Genomic DNA, 22,903 nt, shown 5'->3' with positions numbered 1-22,903 from the left:
GATGCACAACTACACAACACTTTTTTTTTTTTTAATCTTTAAATATTCTGTGATTGTATGAAAACTTACATCTACCAACCAAGATTAATTGATTAGCAAATTAACACCACGGTAAAAATAGCACCTCTTAGCCATATAAAGTTATAAACCACAAAAGAACAAAGCTTCATTCATTTTTTTGACTTAATACTACTCAAACTTTGCATTAGTACATAATTTGTTGTCGTGCTGCTCTTTCTTCCAATGCTTTTACAATTTGTCTCTGCACATCACGAACAAGGAAAGGAAATAATCAATATGCTATAACAATGCGTATTAATATAGTTTTAGCGTCACATAATTAATTAGTAATGCATCAATGTATATATTTAACATGTAAACTTTTAAAAATGTATGTAATTAAAAATTTAATGTTCTAACGCATATTTTTAACTTCATGGAAATAAGTGCATACAATAATATGAAATGAAAAGAGTATGATCTAATATCGATACAGTTATCATGTTTCCCCATTTGTTAAGGTTTAAAAAAAGGGTGTCAATTTTACCTCCATCGTTTTAGGGGGTGTCGTTAAACCGCGTCGATAAATAACTTGTCCATCCACATCGACAAGGAATTTTGTGAAGTTCCATTTGACACGATTAGCCCATTTAGACTCTCCATTGATTTTACTTGCTTTGAGGAATTTGTAAAGAGGTGGTGTCTTCGGACCATTTACACATACCTGGTAGAAGATTTCTTAGTAAATATATATATATATATATATATATAGGGGAAGACTCTCGTGAGAATTTTTCTTATATGAGAATTTTTCTTATGTGAGAACACTCTTTATGTTCTAAATTTTTACTCGTATGTTCTAAATTTTAAATCTGATGTTTTAAACTTTTTTTTAGGTGTTCTAAATTAAATTAAATGTTCTAATTTATTACTCACATGTTCTAAACCATAAATTAGTTAAGCTTGATGTCATAAATTTTAAATAACTTGTTCCAAACTTTTAACTTTTATGTTGTAATTTAAAACGTGTGTTCTAAGATTTTTAATTATATGTTCCAGATTTTCTAAGATTTTTTAATTATATGTTCCACATTTTAAAGCGTATGTTCTATTTTTTTTACTCGTATGTTCTAAATTCTTTACTCACACTTTCTATATTCAATATCAGTTTGTTCTAAATTTTTATTCACATGTTTATAATCTTAAATCAAGTGTTCTAAATGTTACTCATATGTTTAAAATTTCATAAAGCAAATTTTATAAATTTTTAATCACTTGTTCTAATTCTTAAATCAGATGTTCTAACATATTACTCACACAAATGTTCTAAATTATTACTCATATGTTCAAAATTTTAATTTGAGTCACATGTTCTAAATTTTAACTCGTATGTTCTAAATTTTTACCCACATGTTCTAAATTTTAAATCAGTTCTCATATAAGTATGAATTCTCACATATGGACCTATTCTCACCGGATCCCTCCCCTATATATATATATACATTTTTTTCTTGCAATATAATTGTACTATAGTAGAATAATTGATAATGTACCACATAATTCAAATTACCTTACGAAAAACGGGGTACTCAGCCTTGAATCTGTCACAAGCCACCTTTCTTGTTTTTTCACTACTTCCTGGAGCTTGCTTAAGAAATTGGTTGCAAGGAAATGCCAGTACTTCGAAACCTGGAACAATCAGATAGTACGTGCTACCTTCAATTTTAATAGTTGAAACTTGAAAGTAAAATCGACGACATATGGTAACATTAGGGTTGTTTACAATCATTGACACGAACTTGTAGAAAAAGGACGATTTTGTTTGGATACGACGTGCTATTTATGTCGTATAGCCAAGTGTATGTCATTGATTATAAACAACCCAAAGTTCATGCTCGTGAATGTTATTCACAACGAAAAACACACCTTGATCTTTATATTTCCGGTAAAGTTCTGTTAATTGGGGTAATTGTATATTGGTGAACCCACTGTTTATAACAAATGCAAAACAGAAGCAAAGATTAAATTATTATCTATATAATTCATGATAACAAGTAAGGGGTTGTTTGGCTACACAAGGAAAATGGAGGAAGTTGAAATGAGGGAATTGCAAATTCATGGGAATTGTGACTTCCCACAAAACATGGGAAGTTAATTACCTAACCCCCCTAGGTAAGTCAAACTTCCCATGATTTGCAACTTCCCTCATGCCAACCAAATAACTTTATACAATTCCCATGATTTCAATGTAGGAATTTAATTCCCATGAAATACAAATTCTTATGAAAAGTAATTTCCCATAGCAACCAAACGACACCTAAATTTTTTTAACAGAAACAAGTAAATAACAAGTGTATATGTGCAAAGATTAATAAAATGTTTAAATCTGAGGCATTAATCATATACATTACCAAACGATTAAAAATAAACACAATAAATTCGACAAAGATCACCAAATTACAAATGATGTAATAAAAAGGATTTACCATTGAGTTGCAACATTAACAATGAGGAGAACCTTTCCTTTATAGATACTCAAATCAACATCTTTTCCCCTATAATCCTGTTCATTCAAAACATATCATTTTATATTCAACACGTTACACATAAAAGTTAATTTTTGACCTTTTTTTAAGAGACAAAACATTAAAATTTTTAATCATAACAAAAAAGATTCAATTCGAAGTACCTTAACTATAAATTCGTGTACAGATTTTTCAGGTACGGATTCAACAACACCCATTTAATTTCAGATAAGAGAAAACAAAAAAACGTATCCTTTGTTTTCCCTTATCTTAATTGGCTTTCAGGTGAAGTAAGATGAAATATGAAGATGATGATTTTATTAGATAAATTGTGGCGTGAAATTAGGTAATACGAACTAAGGATCAATATATATTAATTATGCCTTGCATTAAAATTGGATAAGGCTAATTAATTACAATGGTTGAGAATGGTAGTAGTATTATGGGTTTTGATTCCATTTCAAATGTGTTGTTCACATAAAACGTCGGGGTGCGAAAGGTTGGCTTTACTATATATGTCTCTGACTCTTTTTGCTATTGATTTTGTGTTGTGTGGTACTCCGTAGTATTTCATCAAAATTTGAGCATTTTTGATCTAAAAAAATAGAAATAAAAATAAAAAGTGCATGTATAATTGTCTACCTTCATTATATTATTTCTCTATTTATAAAAGGTTTTTCTAATTTGAGTAGTGTGGTTAAAAAAAAAAAAAGTTAAAACATGACGAGTTTTCTAAGACGGGGAATGGATTTTAGAATTGACTTTTTTTTTTAATGGAAAACATTCCTTACAGTTTACAAATACAAATTAATGTCCTCCTAAGTTTATGCATGCATATATTAAGAGTAATTAATACTGTAATATGGTAAAAAAAAGATAATATGAGTTTTTCATTTAAGGTGAATGGATTTTAGAAAGGACTTTCTAATGGAAAACCCTCCTTATAGTTTACAAATTAATATATATATATATATATATATATATATATATATATATATATATATATATATATATATATATATATATATATATATATATATTTTCTTTTTTGGTGCACATTAGTACACCATATTATGGTGTGATTTTCACATATATACTTCTGGTACATTTATACTCCCTCCTTCCTTTTATATTAAGAACCTATATTTCGTTTTTGGCAAATCAAAACTAAAGATCTACTTTTATTTTAATATAATTTGAAAATATTCTTCACTTTTTATGAGTTGTCATCACTTTTTTTGTAGTATTACTGACTTTTACATCGATTTCCAATACATTCATACTCACATAATAAAGAGAAACGAGACTCTAATAAAAAAACGGAGGGAGTATCTTTATTTCTATTTGTTTAGAGTTCATAAGAATTACACCATGAAACTTTTTTCTTACTTGGAAGAGGATCAAATCTATCTTAGCATTGCGCTACAGCATATTAGCATTTGATGCCATGCTATATTGCCGGTGCTTGATGACAGGAGTAAAAAACCAGACAAATAAAAGGTGCGCTAATGGTATATTTGTATCCAGTCTCTTTAAATAAAGTAGAGAAATATAAAAGAGAACCACCAACATTGAAATTAGGAATAGTATCATCAAAAGAAAAAAGAAATCAAATGATCGATCACAATCGGCTACATATATAAAAGAGGCATCTTCAATGCCATCATATTGGACCACTGATTACTAAGTTTTGACAACAAATTAAGCTAAGAAGCTGATGACAACATCCCTTTGTCTTCGAAACTTTTGATGCAATCATCAAACATTTCAGGGATACTTTTGAAACTTGGTAACCCCAACTGCAGAATCTTAGTAGCATCCATGCTATGCTGATTTCGATCCCCTTCGTTGTTATTAGGCCTATGTAACACACAATGTAAAAAATTCAGCACAAATAATATACTAGTACTTGTATATAATAATGAAAGTACATATACAAACAAGCAAAGTTTTCAAGAAAATATATCATACTTGGTTTCAAACGGGTACATGGGATACTTAGTCCTAAGCCCTGCCAAGACGTCGGACCAATGTGCTACCGAGCTTGAACAGATATATCTGCCTGATGCTTTGCTTTCCTCCATAGCTAATATATGAGCTGCTACTAAATCTTCTACATGAACAAATCCGCAATACCCATTTGGGTATGCACCTTTTGCACCTAATAATATTATGCTCAAAAAGTAATTATCAACTAGCTATATATTATAAGTTATTACATATGGTTTGTAATGGAAAAAGGATACTAACCTTTGATTAGATCAAGTACATATTTGAGTGAGCTCGTTACATACGGAGCAAGCAAGGGACCAATTACAAAGGATGGGTGTACAACCACAAGATCAAGATTTTTTTCCTCTGCTACTTTCTGTGCCGTCTTTTCTCCTAATGTCTTAGCATAGGCATACCACATCTGCTCATACGTACACAACGTAATAACCCAACCTCTTGATTATTAATACCGCGCAAAGGTTTGATTTTTAATTTCCATTTTTCCTTCAATAAACTACTAACCTACTATTTTTTTTTAACAATTTTTTAATACTTCAACTAGTCTACTTACCTCTTATTTTATTTAAATCAATTATATTATTTAAAACTATGTGTCGATCAAACTGTAACATTTATTAAAACACAGAGGGATTAGTAACGATCTCCATCAAGCTACTATTAAAGCATTATTGGAGATAACAATAGATTTATTATTTTACTAAACAATGCCTTTGCAATTTCGCATAACTCCTCATCTTCTTAGCAACTATAATCAAGATTGACGTAATAAAGCATGAAAACACTTTCTTATGTGAGGGCAGATATGTAGGTAGTACATCTTGATTCATCCAACCGCGTATAGTATGAGCATTTTAATACAAATGCAGGTACAAATTCAATTTTGTTTTTCTCCTTCCTCTAGAAACTCGTTTTCTATACTCATAGATACCCATTATTCTTTTTAAAAAGAAATAATATGTTACTTAAAAAACTATAGAATGAAGAAAGCTAAATTTGTTGTTTTATACTAGTATAATGTTGCACATACTAAGGGGTTGTTTGGTTGACAAATAAAAACATGGGAAGTTGAAAATCCTAGTAATTGAAATTCTTTGAAGTTGTTTGGTTGACAAATTCACGGAAAGTTCCCATGAATTTCCACTTCCCATAATATGGGGAAAGTTAATTACCTAGGGAGACCTAGGTAAGTGAAAATTCTCATTCCCTTAGTTAACCAAACACTTTTTAGAATTTCCTAGGAAGTTCAATTTCATGGGAAATCAATTTTCCAAGGAATTTGCAATTCTTACATTCAACCAAACGAGCCCTTAGGTGTTGTTTGGTTGGCTTAATATCTTGTGGGCATTTAAAATTCCCATGAATTTCATTTTGGACTTTTTGTTTGGTTGACACAAAAAAGTAAAAATGGGGGCAATGCCAATTCACGAGAATTTTGACTTCCCTCAAAACATGGGAATTAACTTACCCAACCCCCCCTTGGTAAGTTACAATCAATTCCTATGGGAATTTACTTCCTCCATTTTTAACCAAACAAATTTCATGAATTCCCATAATTTTGACAAAGGAATTTAATTCCTACAAATTGTAATTTAATGGGAATTTTCACTTCCCTGATGAACCAACGGCCCCTAAAATTACCTTGATTACAATAATGTTTTTTTTTTTTCTCCCTTATAACATCATTTCAATCTTTGACAAAAATGTAAAACAATTTTTAATTAATGATTAGTAATGTGTTTTTCTTCATTTGAAGGCAAAAATCAGTGTATAAGGAGTCACATAATTGAAAATTGATTCAAGCAAACAAAACATAAATGTAAAAAATACTAAATGTAAAGTAATAAAGAAAACAAGGTGTAGAAAATGGTATGAAAAATAATAGTACCAGGATCTCGTACAGTAGCTCTTACGGAGCAGCCATTTTGCAGCAGTGCCTTAATAAGGTGCGACGCCACAAATCCAGTCGCCCCTGTTACACAGTATTCTTTCATTTTTGTGTCTCTCTTGCGAAATGACAACAAATTAAAGAGCAATTATGGAATTATAGAAGGGTCAAACTTGGAGTGGTTATAGGACTTAGTGCATGATTAGTGCTGTTATGCTATTATTATTTTTACTAATTATAGAAATGGAGTGGTTTAAGGGAATGATAAATAAATAAACCTGCAGCCAAATTGTTTATTGGTGTTCGTTCAGAGAGGGTTGGATGTATGGTTACTATGGTATGATTAATATAAGTGAAGGAAGTCATGAGAATTTGTTAGAGATATGCATACGTAATTAATATACTAACTATCACCACACATTCTTATATGTGGTTGGTCACATCGTGTGACCAGCTATTATAAGGGTTACTTTGTTGGTGTAATAGGAGTTATTTGGTTTGTATTAAAGAAGTTATTTCATCAGTGTTATAGTGGTTACTTTGTTTTTTTTATAAGTAGTGGTTACAAGATGTGCCCATCTACACACATGACAGACTAAATTTGGTGTGGTTTATTGAACTTCCAAGCAATAATTTTTTGATACTTTGTGTTTTGTGAACATCCAAGCAAGTGGAAGTGATCACGGAAACCATCAAATGGTTTTGTATGCATGCGACCAGAAAAAGAGGCAAGCTTCATGCTGATGTTTAATAAAAGATTCTTGTTTTTACATTTCGATGAATTCCCATGTTCAGTACGCAAAATATTCGCAAAAACACTGCAAATAAAGATAATATTTCGCACAAATTCACCTAAAAAAATTGATAGGTATAAGAAACTAAATGATATAGAGTGAATTTTGTTTTGGCATCATGGGTATATCATATCATATAACTAATGAGTAAATATAAAATGTGGGTACTAAACTTTGGCCAAAGTTGCATATTGGGTACTCAACTTTGCTTTGTTGCAAGTTGGGTACTAAACTTGGGTACTGTCTGAATTTTGACCTTTAACAACAAGTTAACAGGTTACCAAGCATTAATGAGTTTTTTTTCTTTTTTTTTTTTTTTTTTTTTTTTTTTTAAAAAAAAAACCTTCAATTAAATTAATTAACCAAAAATTTCATCTTTCCCCATATTTTCTCTCTCCCAACCTCTTTTAGCTCCCGTTTGGAAAAAAAAAACCTCTTTTAGCTCTTCTTTCTTTCTCTCAAGTCTCAACCTTTAAGAAATTAATTCAAGGCGAGTTTTGTCGGATTTGTGGGGTTTTCGTAGTAGATTCCGTCGAATTTGTGGGGGGTTTCGTGGCTTGGGTTTTGTAAGGTTGGTTGGAATTACGAGGACATTTTCGCGAGGGTGTTAGCCTAGGTTTCGTGAGGGTGGTGGCCTGGGTTTGTGATGGTGGTCGGATTTTTTAGGGCTTTCATGGGGGTGGTTGAATTCGTGGTTTTTCATGAGGGTGATTGGATCTGTGGGCGTGGGTCTCATGGAGGTGGAAATTTCATGGGAGTGTGGATCGGATGCAGTGGTGGTAGCAAGGCGGTGTGGGTGCCTAGGTGGTTGTGCGATGGTGGGTTGGGTGGTGGTCAGATTTTTCCAGCAATTTCCTGCTTAATTTAATTGTTTTTTTACTGTGAAGGATGGTTTTTTTTTTTTTTGTTATGTTTCAAAAAAAAAAAAAAGGATGGCTTTGTTATGAATTATTGTTTAGTTTAGTTACTATGAATTGTTGTTTTATTATTAATTATTGTTTAGTTGCATGTTGGATATTCATGTGCTCGTGACTGTTGTAGATGATGAATTTGACAACTTTGATATGGATTTTGTTTAGTTTGATTATATTTTTGATTTTAGATCAGAGATCATCATTATGTTTGTTGTACTGATTTTAGGAGAATTTGGTCAAATGGTGATCTGGGTTATTAGTTGTTGAATTCGAATGTTCAATTATCAATAAATTACAGCTAAAATGTAGTTTAATGTGTTAGTTCCACTAAATTGATTATTATATATATAATAATAATAATAAAAAAATATATATTTGCTTGCAAATTACCTGTTGTAGCAAGTTACTTGCCGGAAAAGTAAACTTAGGCAGGTAAGAGTACCCAATTTGCCACAAGCCAAAGTTGAGTACCCAATCTGCAACTTTGGCCAAAGTTTAGTACCCACTTTTTATATTAACTCTATAACTAATATATAAAGCTAAACTTTTAGTCAGGTCACGAAATAGCGACACTTGGCATTCTAACTTTTCGCCAAGTGTCGCGCCACCTTGGATAGATTTAAATAGACTTCATAAGATAAAAAAAAAGTTAGTTAAAAATTTTATTTTCAGTCAAATTAGGATAGAATTTTACAATAAGATGGTTAGTTTGGAGTTTTATTTTCGATAAAATACCAAATAATAAATTTATAATTAGGCCACAAGACAACATCATATAACGTTTTAACTTTTCACCAAGTGTCGTACCACGTTGGATAAAATTAGATAGACTTTGTAGCAAAAAAAGTTAATTTAGAATTCTATTTTCAATCCAATTAAATTATAATATCATTTTATCTTAAAAGTCCATAAACAACCCGGGCATCACATGGGGCACAAAACTAGTGCTAAAATATAATGAATAATATTCTCTGTAATTCACATTCAACATAATCGGCCACATACAATTATATATAGGCTAAGATACTTGGAGGGCAAGACCAAATAACCTAAAAATATTCACAAGATATTCTAAGATATATATCCCAATATTCACAATATTTATCTTTCCTAATACGCCCCTCAATTTGGAGAGTACGGATCTCGGACACCCAACTTGCGAAGTAGAAACTCAAATTTAGCTTTTCCCAGAACTCTTGTAAAAATGCCGGCCAATTAAACCGTCGTAGGACCATACGAGGGTATAATCGTCCCATCTGTAATCGCATCCCGAACAAAATGACAATCCGATTCAATATGTTTTGTTCGTTCATGAAATACTGGATTCTGCGCAATGTATAATGCAGACTGACTATCACAATAAAGGTGCATCTCATTCTCATGTTTAACACCTAAGTCACCAAGTAGTCGCTTCAACCACTTTAATTCACAAGTCGTTGCATTCATACAACGATATTCTGCTTCTGATGAAGAAAGAGCAACAATAGGTTGCTTCTTGGTTTTCCACGATACTGGAGACAAACCAAGAAGCACAAACCAACCACTCAAGGATCGTCTAGAGAGAGGACATCCTGCCCAATCTGAATCACACCAACCCTCTAACTGTAAAGCACTATAAGATCTCAATAAAATTCCCTGTCCCGGGCTCTTCTTCAAATATCTAACAGCTCGCAGAGCTGCTTCCCAAGTAGGGCTGGCAATCCCTGACCCGACCCGAAAACTCGAATGAACCCGACCCGAAGTTACTAAGAGAAACCTGAACCGGCCCGAACCCGAATAACCTGAATTCGACCCGATTTGACCAAATTTTCATATTTCGTAATAATATTTAGTTTTACACTATTTTTTTTATTGTTTTTAAGTATAACCCGAAATCGACCCGAAATCTGACCCGAACCCAACCCACTGACACAAATTGCCACCTCTATTCCCAATATTCAATCCCGGTATTTTGCATAAACTGAGATAAAATGTGTACAAAATATGCTAAATCAGGCCTAGTAATAGACAAACAAATCAGTCGACCTATGAGGTGACGATATTTCTCAATATCGTAAAAATACTCTCCATGTGATAGTGCTAACTTGTGATTTTGTTCCATAGGGAACTATGCAGGTTTAGCATCAAGTAAACCAGCTTCAGTAATAATATCCAGCGCATACTTCCTCTGGAAAATAAAAATTTCCTGTTTATTCTGGGCTACCTCTAGCCCCAAAAAATATTTCAACACTCCAAGATCTTTCATCTTGAAACAATCTTCCAGATATGATTTAAAACTGAGCATAGCATTTTTATCGTTGTCTGCAACAATTAAATCATCGACATACACCAACACATTAAGCTGCATTTTACCCTTTGTCAGAGTAAATAAAGAATAATCATAATATGACTGTTTAAAGCCATACTGTTTCAAAGCTGTAGCAAGCTTTGCAAACCAGCAACGAGGAGCTTGTTTAAGCCCGTATAATGATTTCTTCATCCTGCAAACTTTGTCAAAATTATCTTTCTCAAAACCAGGAGAAATTTTCATATATACTTCTTCTTCCAAATCACCATGAAGAAACGCATTATGGACGTCCATTTGATGGACTTCCCAATTTTTCACCGCCGCTACTGCAAGAAAAGTTCAAACTTTAACAATTTTTGCTACCGAAGCAAACGTCTCATTGTAGTCTAAACCTTCAACCTGATGATTGCCAAAGACAACTAGCCTTGCCTTCAATCTCTGCAAATTCCCATGCTCATCATATTTTTCTTTGTACACCCACTTGCTCCAGAGTGCCTTTTTACCAGGTGGTAATTTTTCTAGCACCCAAGTACCCTGTTCTTCAAATGCCTGTATCTCATCTGCCATTGCCTTTCTCCAACCCTCGTGTTTCATGGCCTCCCTAAAACTTTTGGGTTCATTCCCTTCTGTAATAGCAGCAATATATTTTCTATGTTTCATAGAAAATCGGTGAGAATCAACAAAATGTGTTATAGGATAAACAATACCTGAGGGAGATGATGTCACGAGTGAACTCTGAGTTGGTGTAGATGGACTTTTATTCTGTATAGTATGCGTCACATAATCACGGAGTTTAATCGAGGGATACTTCGATCTCATGCCTTTTCCCAAAGCTATGACGCTTGCAAGTGTGGCGCGGGCTGCTGGGTTTGCTCATCACCCAGTCCGCCCTCCAAGACCCCTGTACCAGCTACGACAGAGGGCCCAGCACGCTGATTTGTGTGGCTGGCAGTCTCCTCCGCAAGCTGGTTGTGGGCAGCCTCTTCAGACCGCAAGTCAGTTGCAGTGTGGTCTGATCCCCCGTCCTCACACGCTGCATCATCTCCCAAATACCCTTCTACATGCTCCTTACCATTACCCAAATGTCCCTCATTAATTGCACTGCCAGTTTCATCATCACATGCCCCCTCAACTTCACCCACTAATCTGCTAGGAACAAAATTAGGAGGTGTCACTACAAGAAAACAGCTTAATTACGACGGAAAAATTCCGTCGGAAACACCTTGTTTTCCGTCAAAAATCGTGTTTCCGACGGAATTCCTTCGGAACGTGTTGTCGTAATAGTATTTGTCGGAAAAGCGACCTTTTCCTACGGAATTTCCGTCGAAAACACTTTTCCGACAGAAATTCCGACGAATTTTAGCATCGGAAGAGATTTTCAAGGTACGGAAAAGTCCGTCGAAAAATCCTTTTAAAAAAACCAAAAAAAAAAAAGCCCACACCACCCCCACCACCATCAGCCCCCACCGCTAAACCGCCACCTTCACCACAACAAATTAAATACAAAAACTAAATTAAACCCCCACCACCATCAGCTTGCACCACCCCCACTACCATCAGCCCCCACAACCACCACCGGCCACCCTAAGCGAACCTAAACCCTGACCAAAACTAACCAAAACCCCACCACCCAAACCTAAACCCAAACCCTGACCACCACCCACCACCAAGTTCAGTTGCCACTGCCCACCCAGCCACAACCCCAAACCTAGTAGCCCCACCCTCCCACACACTCAGACCCCGCCCAACCCTCAAACCCGATCCCAAATCCCCACCCAACTCCCAAACCCGATCCCAGTAGCCCACCCTCCCACACACCCAGATCCCCACCCAACCCCAAATCCCCACCCAACCCTCAAACCCGATTCCAGTAGCCCACCCTCCCACACACCCAGATCCCCACGCAACCCCAAACCCTAACCTACTAGCCCATAAAAACCTCCCACACCCAGATACCCACCCACCCCAAACCCTAACCAACCACCGGTCCGCCACCCATCCACCACATTCAATAGTAATTAAACCCAAAAATTAAAAAAAAAACACAAACCATACAAATTCACAGCCCATAAATTAACAAAAAAAAAACAAATAAAACCAAGAACATACCTATATTACCATTTTTCCTTTGAATTTCACTCGAATATGGTTTCATACGGTCAAATTCGACCATGAAACCTTTAGATCTAAGGATTTCAAGCTCGAATTTGACCGTAACAACCATTACTTGAAGATGATGTTCGACATTTGATTGGTAGAGGGGAAATAAGATGAGGGAAAGAGAAGAAGAACTGCAGAGGAGAAAGAAGAGGAAAGATAGAGGAGGAGGAGGAAAGAGAAAGACGGCGGAGAAGGAGGAGATAGGGCGCCACAGAGGAGGAGGAAAGAGAAAAGGAGAAGGAGGAAAGAGGAGAAGGAATTAGGAAAGAAGAAGAAAGAAGCGGCGCCCACTTATTAGGGTTATGAGATATTTTTTAAAAAAATATTATTTTAATGATTCCGACGGAAAAATCCGCCGAAAATCATTAATTTTTCGACGGAATTGAAATCCGTCGGAAAATAGGTAATTTCCGACGGATCTATCCGTTGGAACTTTCCGACGGATATAAAATCCGTCGTAAATTACCTATTTTCCGACGGATTTTCCTACGAAATTGATGAATTCGTCGGAAATCTTTGACGAAATATAAATCCGTCGGAAATTTTAGTTTTTCCGACAGATTTACATGTCCGTCGGAAGCAATCCGTCGGAATTCAGGTGATTTCTAGTAGTGTGTAGGTGGAGACATAAACGGGAAATCTTGTTCCAAAAACCGCACATCCCTCGAAACAAAAAATTCTTTGGACTTTAAATCATAGACTTTCCACCCCTTTTTTCCGAAAGGATACCCAACAAAGACACACTTCCGACTTCTACTAGCAAATTTATCCCCTTTACTTCGTAGATTATATGCAAAACATAAACACTCAAACACCCGAATATGCTCATATGAAGGTTGTTTATTGAATAAAATTTGGAAAGGAGTTTTATAATCAAGTAAACAAGAAGTTCGGTTAATTAAGTGACAAGCCGCTTGTACACACTCCCCCCAAAATTTGATAGGTAAATTAGCTTGAAATCGCAGGGCTCTAGCTACATTCAAAATGTGTTGATGTTTTCACTCAACCCTCCCATTTTGTTGAGGCGTGCCTACACATGATGTCTAAAAATATATCCCATGCTTAAAAAAAACTCCTTCAAAGAATTAAACTCCGTACCATTGTCACTACGCACAATTTTAATTTCTTGAGAAAATTGACGTTTCACAATAGCAACAAAATTATAATACATGTATTCAACCTCCGTTTTATTTCTCAATAAATATGTCCACACACCCCTAGAATAATCATCAACAATAGTTAAAAAATAATAAGACCCAAAGGACGATGAAGTCTTGTAAGGCCCCCACAAATCTAAATGCACTAGTTCAAATATCCGACTAGCTTTATTCTGACTCAAAGGAAAACTACTCCTATGTTGTTTTGCCCTAGGACATACATCAAAAGATTTAAATTTACTACTACGACTCACAAACGGAAGTTGCTCAAGAACTTTTCCCGAAGGATGTCCCAAACGTTGATGCCACAACTTTGTAGATTGATCCCTATATGTCTTCAAAGTCTTCACTGTTGGAACACCTCGGAAATAATAAAGTCCATTCACACGTTCACCCGCTCCAATCACCTTCCTCGTCATTAGGTCCTGTATAACACAAAATTTGTTAGTAAATTGCTTAATGCAATTTGATTCATAACTTAATTGAGTTGCGAAAATTAAATTGTAATTCAATTGAGGCACATAAAGAACGTTTGTAAGCATCAAGCCGCCATCTAATGTGACTGTGCCAATCTTAGAAGCCTTAGCATAATTTCCATCCGGCAATCTCACCGGTCAGTGAGTCGCATTCTTCACATTCGTCAAATAAGATAGATCACAAGTCACATGATTTGAGGCTCTAATGTCAATTATCCAACCCAAATCGTGCTTACCATGCAATTTAGGCTTAATGGAGTTCAAGTGATCAAGAAGATGCTGAATTTGAGCAGCGGAGACCCCCGCAAGGGCTGCAACATCAGTCGAGGATGGGGCAGAGCTGCTGCTAGGTTTCGAACCACGGCCTGCTGCTGAGCCGCCTCTGCCTGGACCATGGCCCCCTCGAGGCTGGTCACCCCACCAAATCCTGAAACCCGTGAAGTTGAAAACACGTAGCTTCTTCATGTCCTTCATGATTACAATGGACACAAAATTTGTCAAAGTTGTCACGAGCTTTAGCCTTCGGTTCTGACTAGAGTTTGAAGGCTACATCGTTATCACGAGGCGTCTCCCCACCACGTAGCTGCTCCGCTTTAACGAGCTGTTGATAATCTTTATTAACACCCGGGAGAGGCTCTTGGGCCAAAAGTTGGCCTCTAATCGCTGCATATGCATGCATCATCTAAGCCGATTAGAAAGTGATGCACATAATCGGCTTCTCTGATTTTCTCTACCTGAGTCACAACGTTGCACTTGCACTCACCACAAGAGCAATGTGGACGGACACATACGCTGTCAATTCATCCCAAATTTTAGCCAATCGGCCAAAGTACACAGCCACAGGCTCGCTCGACCCTTGCTTACATTCACCCAATGATCGCTTCAATTGACACACTCGAGTGCCACTGACTACACAAAACCTGTTCTTCAAATTAGTCCACAGCAAGCAAGCATCATCATAGTCCTCTATTGTTGAACGGACAATTGGATCCAAGGTATTTGACAACCAAGAAACCAACATGGAATGAACGGCCACCCAATCCTCAAGTTTCTCAGATTTGGTTGGTTTCACAACGGTGCCGTCAATGAAACCGAACTTTCTCTTAGCTTTTAGAGCCGTCCTCACAGCCCTAGCCCATTCATCATAGTTATCACCCCGAAGTTGAATAGGGGTAATCACATTGCCTGGTGCGTCACTCGAACCTAGGTGAAAAGTCAAGTCGACCTTCGATTTTCCTCCATCTCCCCTTGACATCTCTCACGTACAAAGGAAAAAAAATTGATTTGATTTGAAACTCATGTAAACAATTCACTACTACAAACGAACTTTATGAAAAACAATGTTTTTAGAGAAAAGAAATTTTTTGGATCTCACAAGGCTCTTGATACCATGCTAAAATATAATGAATAATATTCTCTGTAATTCACATTCAACATAATCGGCCACATACAATTATATATAGGCTAGGATACTTGGAGGGCAAGACCAAATAACCTAAAATTATTCACAAGATATTCTAAGATATATATCCCAATATTCACAATATTTATCTTTCCTAATAGTATAGCGGCAATTCAGTACATGTTATAAATTCAACTTTAGGAAAAGGTAGAGGTGATAAAAAATCGGGCCGAACCGAGCCTTAATACAATTTCTCGTGCCCAAACTCGTAAAAAAGTGGTGGCCCAAAACGGGCTTTTCGGGTTTTTTTTTAACTAAAAATGCGTTTTTTTTAAGATCAGGCTAGCGGGCCGGGCTAATATTGATCACCTCTAGGAAAAGGTTAAAGGTTCTCTCTTTCAACCAAAATTGTATAAACACTCTTCCGCTGCATGTTTTTTTTTTTTTTTTTTTTTTAATTCAAATTGTTTGGTAGCATTAGTTGCCAAGTACAGTAGTACGAGTACTATTGATATCTGAAAATAAAGGTGCTTGCATTAGTACCAACTTGATTTAAGTCCAAAATGATCTAAGGTACTTGCCAAACACTAAATAATTATTTAATGTGCCTTAAAATTTCAGCACCTTATCATTTAAGATGACAAAAATGAGTTGTCAAATAGAGCCATTATGTACAATCCTTAATATCAATGGAACTCATTTCTCATTTATTTGTGGATATGGTTAACGCATTATTAGTGAACCACGTAAAATCTATGTTCTTGTTTTGTTTCATTCTTGCATTTTTCATAACACATGAATTATGCCACGCTCACAAATATAGATTCGAGTCTTGGCAATAATGTATCACAATACAACTTATAAGAGAGTTTATTGTTTTGCTCCTTTTACCTTCCTATTCTCTTTGTAAATCATTAGCAAATCAAGTTTATCGACGTCTTGGAAATTGGAATGAAACATCATCGTCCAAGATATTACTTCAAACTGATGTAACTCAATGATAGATTGTCGCCTTCTCTTGCAACTCAATAATCTTATAATCAAGAATTTAAGCCTTCTACTGAGAAAAATAAGCAAACAAAATCTAAATTGGATTTGTTGACATCATGACATTATTAAACTTGACTGGAAGAGAACAAAGGATAATACACTTTACAAAAATCCTTTTTCTTGGAAGCTCTTGATGCAATCGTCGAACATTTGTGGAATGCTTTTGAAACCTGGGAATCCTAGCTGCATAATCTTGCTAGTGTCCATGCTGTGTGGAAAATCATTTCCTTCAGTACTGCCTTGCCTAAAATACCATAAAAATAATGTTATCATGAAAAAAAATCCTTAAGATTAGCAGATGCCATTTGGGGTCCTTGCAACAATTAAACTTACTTGCATTCAAATGGATACATAGGATACTTATCCTTGAGCATCTTCATGATATCTGACCAGTGAGCAACTGAGCTCGAATATATCAACCGTCCTGATGCTTTGGTTTCCTCCATTGCTAAAATGTGTGCAGCGATTACATCATCTATGTGAACAAATCCTATAACAAGTTTTGGATACTCTCCTAGAGCACCTGGTTCCAAAAAGCCACAAAACATACAGGTCAGGCTGGCTAAGTTGCATTTATCCAGTGAAATTATAGCAAACGATTGACAGTGAGACAGAAAGGTTGTTTCTCAAGCAGCACCACTCAGATTTGTAAACTTAGTACCAGAGCATTTCTTTGGATGTTCGTAAGGTTATCTTCTTAACATCATATCTAATGTACTTAATGTGGCTCATCTAGGTTGCACGGAAACGGAAAATGGAAACGGAGACGGGGAAACGGGGAATCGGGGAAACGGAAATTTTAAAATTATGGGAAACGGGGACACATTAAAAATACATAAATAAATACATTTAATCAGAATAAAATACCAAATAAACTTGCAAAAAAATAAAAACAAACAGATACTTTGCTCTGTAAATTGCAAGAACTCCTTTTTTTTCCAAATTAACTACAAGAAAAACATCAAATTAGTGAAATCGTTTGGTGGTAGTTAGATCGACTTTGTTCTAGCTAGGCGGTGATGGCAGCAAACATGGATCTCCAAAGCATGGAAACGACAATTATAGAAACAACTCAAACAACTATGCTGCTTGACTGCTCGTAATTTGTGAATATAAGGGTTTAATTGCTTTCTATTAAAGGGGAAACGCTTATTTATATCCTTAATTAAGTTTCCCACAGGTTTTCGAACTGTTAAATTATGCGAGACGCTTCACAAAACAAGGAAACTCCATGAGCCGTTTCGAAATGGGTTTCGAAACGTAAGAGGTTTCGGAAACGATACGTGGCTAAAATTAAGAGTTTCCGTGCTTCATTGTGGCTCATAATGATGCGTTTCGCTTATGATTAGCTAACAGTCATGACACAGCTGATAGCCTGATACTATGAATTGAACCTAGATACTGAACAACAGGAAGGTTACTTTCTTGCAGAATGCAATAGATGAAACCTTTTATGATCTTTCATGAGAATCTGAGTCTATTTTGATGATTCCTTCTTTTTTTTTTTGGCAAATTACTTCAATCTAATGAATTTTCATGGGAGATAATAGTCTAGGCTGTCTGAAAAGTACAAATGCATCAGTATATTTTTGTTATGGACTTTTGGATTCATAATATGTTCGAGTGAAGAGAGAAATTTCACCTTTAGTAAGTGACAGTATGAGTTCCAGTGTGCTTGTGGGCTGTGAAGTTAGCAATGGACCGACCACAAATGATGGATTCACCGCCACTAGATCAAGACCACTCTCTTTAGCTACTTCCCATGCCGCCATTTCTCCTAATGTCTTTGCATATGCATACCAATAGCGGAAACAGTATACTTTAACTAGATCACTGATAAGCTAGCTGAGTGTAATTACACAATTCAGTACTTAAAGAACGAGTTACCATACATTGTATCGCTTGCAGTACTCAGGATCACTCCAATGTGACTCATTCAGGGGAGACACTAGAGATGCATCATCTCGGTATCGTATAGCAGAGCAGGATGATGTTAGCACAACCCTCTTTACAGAATTTGCCTTCTTGCATGAACTAAGCACATTCAAAGTCCCTTTAATACCTGGATCGATCAACAAAGTCTACATTTTTTGTTAGTTATTTTATGAGCTTAGTTCTTTTGAGCTAGGTCCAATTGATCTCCAAGATTTACATGCAAAATAAATCAAGACTTTGCAATGGTATAATTAACAACTACGATAATAAATATTAATATATTATACAATTGTACTTCCTTAATTAAAATGTTTCAATATAATCGTAACACTTCAAATATGTTTAGTAATATCTAATCAAAAAGTTATGTATTATAACAAATGTATTTTCTATAGCCTGCTGCTAGTTCCTTATGGAATATAATGCTAGGAATGTTATAACAGATGCGACAAAGATTAACGAAATAACACAAACAAGAATACATATGTTACGTGATTCAATTAAAGGGGGCTAACTGATTCAAGACACGTTCCAACTAGAAATATATAGATTACATATCCTAATACATAAAACATCAGACCAAAAACCAATTTAAATGGATAAAATAATATTAAATTAGGCAAAAAAAAAAAAAAACTAATCCAGGTTAATTAATTTAATAAAAAAAACTTAAAGTCTTACTTGAACATCATCGGTTTGACTAGGCAGAAAGACAGGGCAAGCAGTGTGGAAAACGCCTAAAACACCATTAATAGCATCATCAAAGCTACCATCAATCAATAAATCAGCTTTATAAAGTGTTAGCCTTTCTTTGGCTCCTTGTAATTCCCACAAAAATCCCACCTTTTCAACATTATCTGGGTAATCAACAAGATTAATTATTAACATAGCTAGATTTTAACAAGTTAAAAATTAAAAGAGTAAAGTTAAATGAAAAATTTGAAAGACGTGGACTATAAAAATTGTGAGAGTTGAGGTTTGATCAGGGTCTATTTTCGAGCGAGAAAAGAGAGAGTAATACCAGGATCTCGGACAGTGGCACGAACAGTGTTGCCTTGAAGGAGGAGAGATTTAACCAAATAAGAGGCGATGAAGCCGGTAGCCCCCGTCACACAGTATGATGGCATTGTTACTCTTCAATCTCAGTTGTCCTACTTATGACTTTGTGAGTTTGTGTACTTGTCTAATCTGTTTGGATGTTTTTGACAAGAAAAGTACGAGAAGTCTTATTTTACGGGCCGCTTAGCCTTTTTCACTGTTATAAGAGTTACCCAATTATTACTACAGGAATTACTTGTCAAAATTATAAAGGTTATTTTGTTATTTTAAAAGAGGTCACACGGTGTGGCCAGTTACACGGTATGGCCAGCCATACACAAGACAAACTGTTGAATTATACCTTGGGTGTACCTAGCAATCTAGCATCTCGAATTTTGGCTAGTAGATGTCATACCATTAAATAAAATTACTACTCGTATAAGGTTTATATGCCAGGTAGATATGTGTTAGCATTGTATACTGAACCTCATGGATAATATCACAAAATTTTTTATCATCTTAATAGTTATTTATAATATTCCCTCCGTCCACGATTATCTGCACCAAACGTTCTTTTTGCAGACTAATGGGCAAAACTTCTTAAACAACATTATTGAAAATTAAGAGGAGAGATAAGGGTTAATTAATCCAAATTTTAAAACAACACAATTAAGTAGAGGAGAACCACCACCACTCACGACAGCGCTGAACCACCTTGCCACCCCACTAAGCACCAGCACCCACGCAACCCCACGAAGCACCAAAACCCACGCCATCCCACGAACCACCAACACCCACACCATCCCACCCAAACCCACCATGAAACCCAGACCACCGAAACCCCCTACGCAACCCACCGAAACCCACCATGAAACCTAGACCATCAAAAACCCCCACGCAACCCACCAAAACCCAGACCGTTGAAACCCCCCACGCAACCCACCACGAAACCCAGACCACAGAAACCCACCAAGAAACCTACCGCCCTAGATCTGGAATCGAAACCCACTACAATGGCCACCATGAAACCCACGAACTCAAAACCGAAATCCACGATGGCCACCACGAAACCCACCGAACTCAAACCACCGAAATCCTCGATGGCCACCACGAAACCCACTGAACTCAAACCCACGTCGAAGAATGGCTGGTGCTCTGGGCTCGTCTGGGCGATCCGGGGTCTGGTCGGAGAATGGCTAGTCGGTGGGGCTGATGCTCTGGGCTGGTGGTAGTGGAGGCGAAGTGGCTAGGGTACGATGGTAATTAGTTGGTCAGTTGTGTAATTATAAGATGTTAAACAAAGTTAAAAAATAAAGTAAGGGTAAGGTGGTCATTTTACTATTTAAAATTTACTAAGTGGAAAGAAATTTTTTTGTTGCAGATACTATATAGAAAGCACCCATTTATGGTAAATGTTGCAAATAATCGTAGGTGGAGGGAGTAAATAGATCTGCATTATCAAATCTACATTAGCATTGTACACTAAACCTCATGGATATAATCACAATTGTACCATCTTAGCTAGGGGTGTACAAAAACTGGCCTGGTCTTGAAAATCGACCTAAACCGAACCTGTTTGGACCGAATCGGTGGATTCAGGTCCGATCCCGGTCTTTAAAAATCCATGATTCTGGGATTCAGGTCTGGTCCGGGTAAAACCCGGAATTTTCAGGTCTGAACCTGAAACTGGTGAAACTACTTTTTTTTTATTAAATAAGTCTGAACAGGTCTAAACAACATGACTATAAAAAGTTCCAACAATTTTATATTATTTAAAAAAAAATGAAAAAAATCAATAATCAGGTCTATTAAGGTCCAAATTCGGACCGGGACTTGATTTTTCAGGTCTGGACCAGAACCGGACCTGTTGATTATCCGGCTATTAAAAATTAATGATTCAGGTCCCGGTCCATTCAAGTTCGGTCCGGTTTTGGACAGGTGTACATCCCTAATCTTAGCCGATATTTATTTATGTGATTTATGCTCTCTACACACACACACATATATTTAAATAAGCACAAAAATGATTAAAAATAATTATGTAGGTTGAAAAAAATGAAGAGCCAAATAACCTTAACAATTCTAAGATAATGGAGAAATATTCTCTTTAGATCCCCCTTTTTTTTTTATTAACATTATGTTTTTAAGTAGCAACCCGGTGCAACTCTCAGGCCACGCACTAGTCATTATTATTGTAGGTTGTATATAAAAGTTTTTTTTTAACTATATTACCCTATAAAACTTATTCCATTGTCTATGTACATTAAAATCATATTAGATTTATTTAAAGTTACCTCAATATAATTGACTAAAAATTACCCTAAAATAATTCGATGTATAATAATTGTCCTTACACTATTTATAATAAGTGTTTTTTCATACTTTAAAAGGTAGAGATTTTTGAATAGTTTTACATATAATTTACAATCGTCTTATTTAAAGTTTGTGATGATTTTTTTTTTATCTTAACTTGGACAACAATAAGAAAGTTATTTCTAAATTGACAAAAAGTTAAATCTTGTTTTTGGATTTACAACAAGTGTATACTTGTTTGTTCATATATTGAACACATTTTTGTTTGGTAATTATCTATCAATTCTTTTTATTACCTCCGTTAATTATTATGTGCAATAAAGGGGTATTATTTGTGAGACTTAAAGTATTTCTTTGTTGCACATAATAATTAACGGAGGTAGTTTAAGAAATGTGCCTTGAATTATAGCCAAGCTTGAGTCGGGAGCTCTAGAGCAATGAGTCGGGAGCTCTAGAGCTAGGAGTTGGGAACTCAAAAAGAAGTGGAGCAAGATACGTCCATGCCTTCTCAACGACTTGAGAAGAGTCCAAGATCGATAAGGCACGACTGTGCCTTAACGGACTTCAAAGGTACCTGGAGATGCACATCTATGCCAGTAGCAGGCACATTCGTGCATGAGGGTTTTTGGGCCGAATTATTTCGATTTTGCGTGTGGGGACTTATATCCTTATTTAAGGAATTCCTTTGATTCTTTCCTAGTCAAGGGGTTATTATAAAATACCTCTAGGTTATTTCCTAGCCACAAGGGTCATCATTATTGGGTGTTATTTTAGAAATCTAAGAGTCTTATGTGTCTCATATGTGACATGTGAGAGAGCTGGGTAATATTAGACATTCGAGAGACAATAAATCTATTTTCTGTGATTGGTCTCAAATTTATTCTGAATTTGTAATTGTTTTCCAAGATCAATAAAACTATTACTTGAACTAGCATAGTGCCCGTGCGATGCACA

The 22,903-nt window shown here is 35.6% G+C and overlaps 4 protein-coding genes across 6 annotated transcripts; all 4 read right to left on the bottom strand.

Annotated features, from left to right (window-relative positions):
- Window positions 1-10: 10 nt before the first annotated feature.
- Window positions 11-2,891, bottom strand: LOC110719383 (probable glutathione peroxidase 4). The gene is made up of 6 exons (XM_021898314.1): window positions 2,690-2,891; window positions 2,487-2,563; window positions 1,927-1,988; window positions 1,571-1,689; window positions 548-724; window positions 11-262 (listed from the first exon to the last, which is right to left on the bottom strand). The coding sequence occupies exons 1-6, from the start codon at window positions 2,741-2,743 to the stop codon at window positions 206-208; spliced, it is 546 nt and encodes a 181-aa protein (XP_021754006.1). The 5' UTR covers window positions 2,744-2,891; the 3' UTR covers window positions 11-205.
- A 972-nt stretch (window positions 2,892-3,863) lies between these two features.
- Window positions 3,864-7,551, bottom strand: LOC110719393 (tetraketide alpha-pyrone reductase 2-like). Of its 2 annotated transcripts, XM_021898333.1 has the most exons (4): window positions 6,424-7,551; window positions 4,776-4,938; window positions 4,497-4,686; window positions 3,864-4,385 (listed from the first exon to the last, which is right to left on the bottom strand). In XM_021898333.1, exons 2-4 carry the CDS (start codon window positions 4,936-4,938, stop codon window positions 4,232-4,234), a joined length of 507 nt encoding a protein of 168 aa, XP_021754025.1. In that variant the 5' UTR covers window positions 6,424-7,551; the 3' UTR covers window positions 3,864-4,231. The 2 variants fall into 2 exon arrangements, with proteins under 2 accessions (XP_021754025.1, XP_021754018.1); XM_021898326.1 differs by having other exon boundaries at window positions 4,776-7,551.
- Window positions 7,552-9,985: 2,434 nt separating this feature from the next.
- Window positions 9,986-12,673, bottom strand: LOC110719377 (uncharacterized mitochondrial protein AtMg00820-like). Its single transcript, XM_021898301.1, has 3 exons — window positions 12,528-12,673; window positions 11,126-11,564; window positions 9,986-11,044 (listed from the first exon to the last, which is right to left on the bottom strand). Exons 2-3 carry the CDS (start codon window positions 11,235-11,237, stop codon window positions 10,758-10,760), a joined length of 399 nt encoding a protein of 132 aa, XP_021753993.1. The 5' UTR covers window positions 11,238-11,564; window positions 12,528-12,673; the 3' UTR covers window positions 9,986-10,757.
- A 3,912-nt stretch (window positions 12,674-16,585) lies between these two features.
- On the bottom strand, window positions 16,586-19,804 carry LOC110719363 (tetraketide alpha-pyrone reductase 2-like). 2 transcript variants are annotated; one of them, XM_021898289.1, is made up of 6 exons: window positions 19,620-19,804; window positions 19,280-19,455; window positions 18,556-18,744; window positions 18,306-18,504; window positions 16,997-17,186; window positions 16,586-16,907 (listed from the first exon to the last, which is right to left on the bottom strand). In XM_021898289.1, exons 1-6 carry the CDS (start codon window positions 19,723-19,725, stop codon window positions 16,766-16,768), a joined length of 1,002 nt encoding a protein of 333 aa, XP_021753981.1. In that variant the 5' UTR covers window positions 19,726-19,804; the 3' UTR covers window positions 16,586-16,765. The 2 variants fall into 2 exon arrangements, with proteins under 2 accessions (XP_021753981.1, XP_021753974.1); XM_021898282.1 differs by having other exon boundaries at window positions 18,306-18,447; window positions 19,620-19,803.
- Window positions 19,805-22,903: the final 3,099 nt, after the last annotated feature.

Source organism: Chenopodium quinoa, unplaced genomic scaffold (assembly GCF_001683475.1).
Source record: "Chenopodium quinoa cultivar QQ74 unplaced genomic scaffold, ASM168347v1, whole genome shotgun sequence".
In the NCBI taxonomy this organism is placed as follows: Eukaryota; Viridiplantae; Streptophyta; class Magnoliopsida; order Caryophyllales; family Amaranthaceae; genus Chenopodium; species Chenopodium quinoa.
This window is presented reverse-complemented; position numbering and strand designations above follow the sequence as displayed.

What these genes read in the sequence shown, in the direction of transcription:
- LOC110719377 (XM_021898301.1), bottom strand. Translation starts at nt 11,237, where the DNA reads ATGAGATCGAAGTATCCCTCGATTAAACTCCGTGATTATGTGACGCAT. An exon ending in CGTGACATCATCTCCCTCAG is followed by an intron (nt 11,045 to 11,125) that starts GTATTGTTTATC and finishes CTGCTATTACAG; the next exon opens with AAGGGAATGAACCCAAAAGT.
- LOC110719393 (XM_021898326.1), bottom strand. Translation starts at nt 4,938, where the DNA reads ATGTGGTATGCCTATGCTAAGACATTAGGAGAAAAGACGGCACAGAAA. An exon ending in TGTACTTGATCTAATCAAAG is followed by an intron (nt 4,687 to 4,775) that starts GTTAGTATCCTT and finishes TAATATTATTAG; the next exon opens with GTGCAAAAGGTGCATACCCA. An exon ending in ATGTACCCGTTTGAAACCAA is followed by an intron (nt 4,386 to 4,496) that starts GTATGATATATT and finishes TGTGTTACATAG; the next exon opens with GCCTAATAACAACGAAGGGG.
- LOC110719383 (XM_021898314.1), bottom strand. Translation starts at nt 2,743, where the DNA reads ATGGGTGTTGTTGAATCCGTACCTGAAAAATCTGTACACGAATTTATA. An exon ending in TACACGAATTTATAGTTAAG is followed by an intron (nt 2,564 to 2,689) that starts GTACTTCGAATT and finishes TTGAATGAACAG; the next exon opens with GATTATAGGGGAAAAGATGT. An exon ending in GTTAATGTTGCAACTCAATG is followed by an intron (nt 1,989 to 2,486) that starts GTAAATCCTTTT and finishes TGTTATAAACAG; the next exon opens with TGGGTTCACCAATATACAAT.
- LOC110719363 (XM_021898289.1), bottom strand. Translation starts at nt 19,725, where the DNA reads ATGCCATCATACTGTGTGACGGGGGCTACCGGCTTCATCGCCTCTTAT. An exon ending in GTCAAACCGATGATGTTCAA is followed by an intron (nt 18,745 to 19,279) that starts GTAAGACTTTAA and finishes CAAAAAATGTAG; the next exon opens with ACTTTGTTGATCGATCCAGG. An exon ending in AGTACTGCAAGCGATACAAT is followed by an intron (nt 18,505 to 18,555) that starts GTATGGTAACTC and finishes ACACTCAGCTAG; the next exon opens with CTTATCAGTGATCTAGTTAA.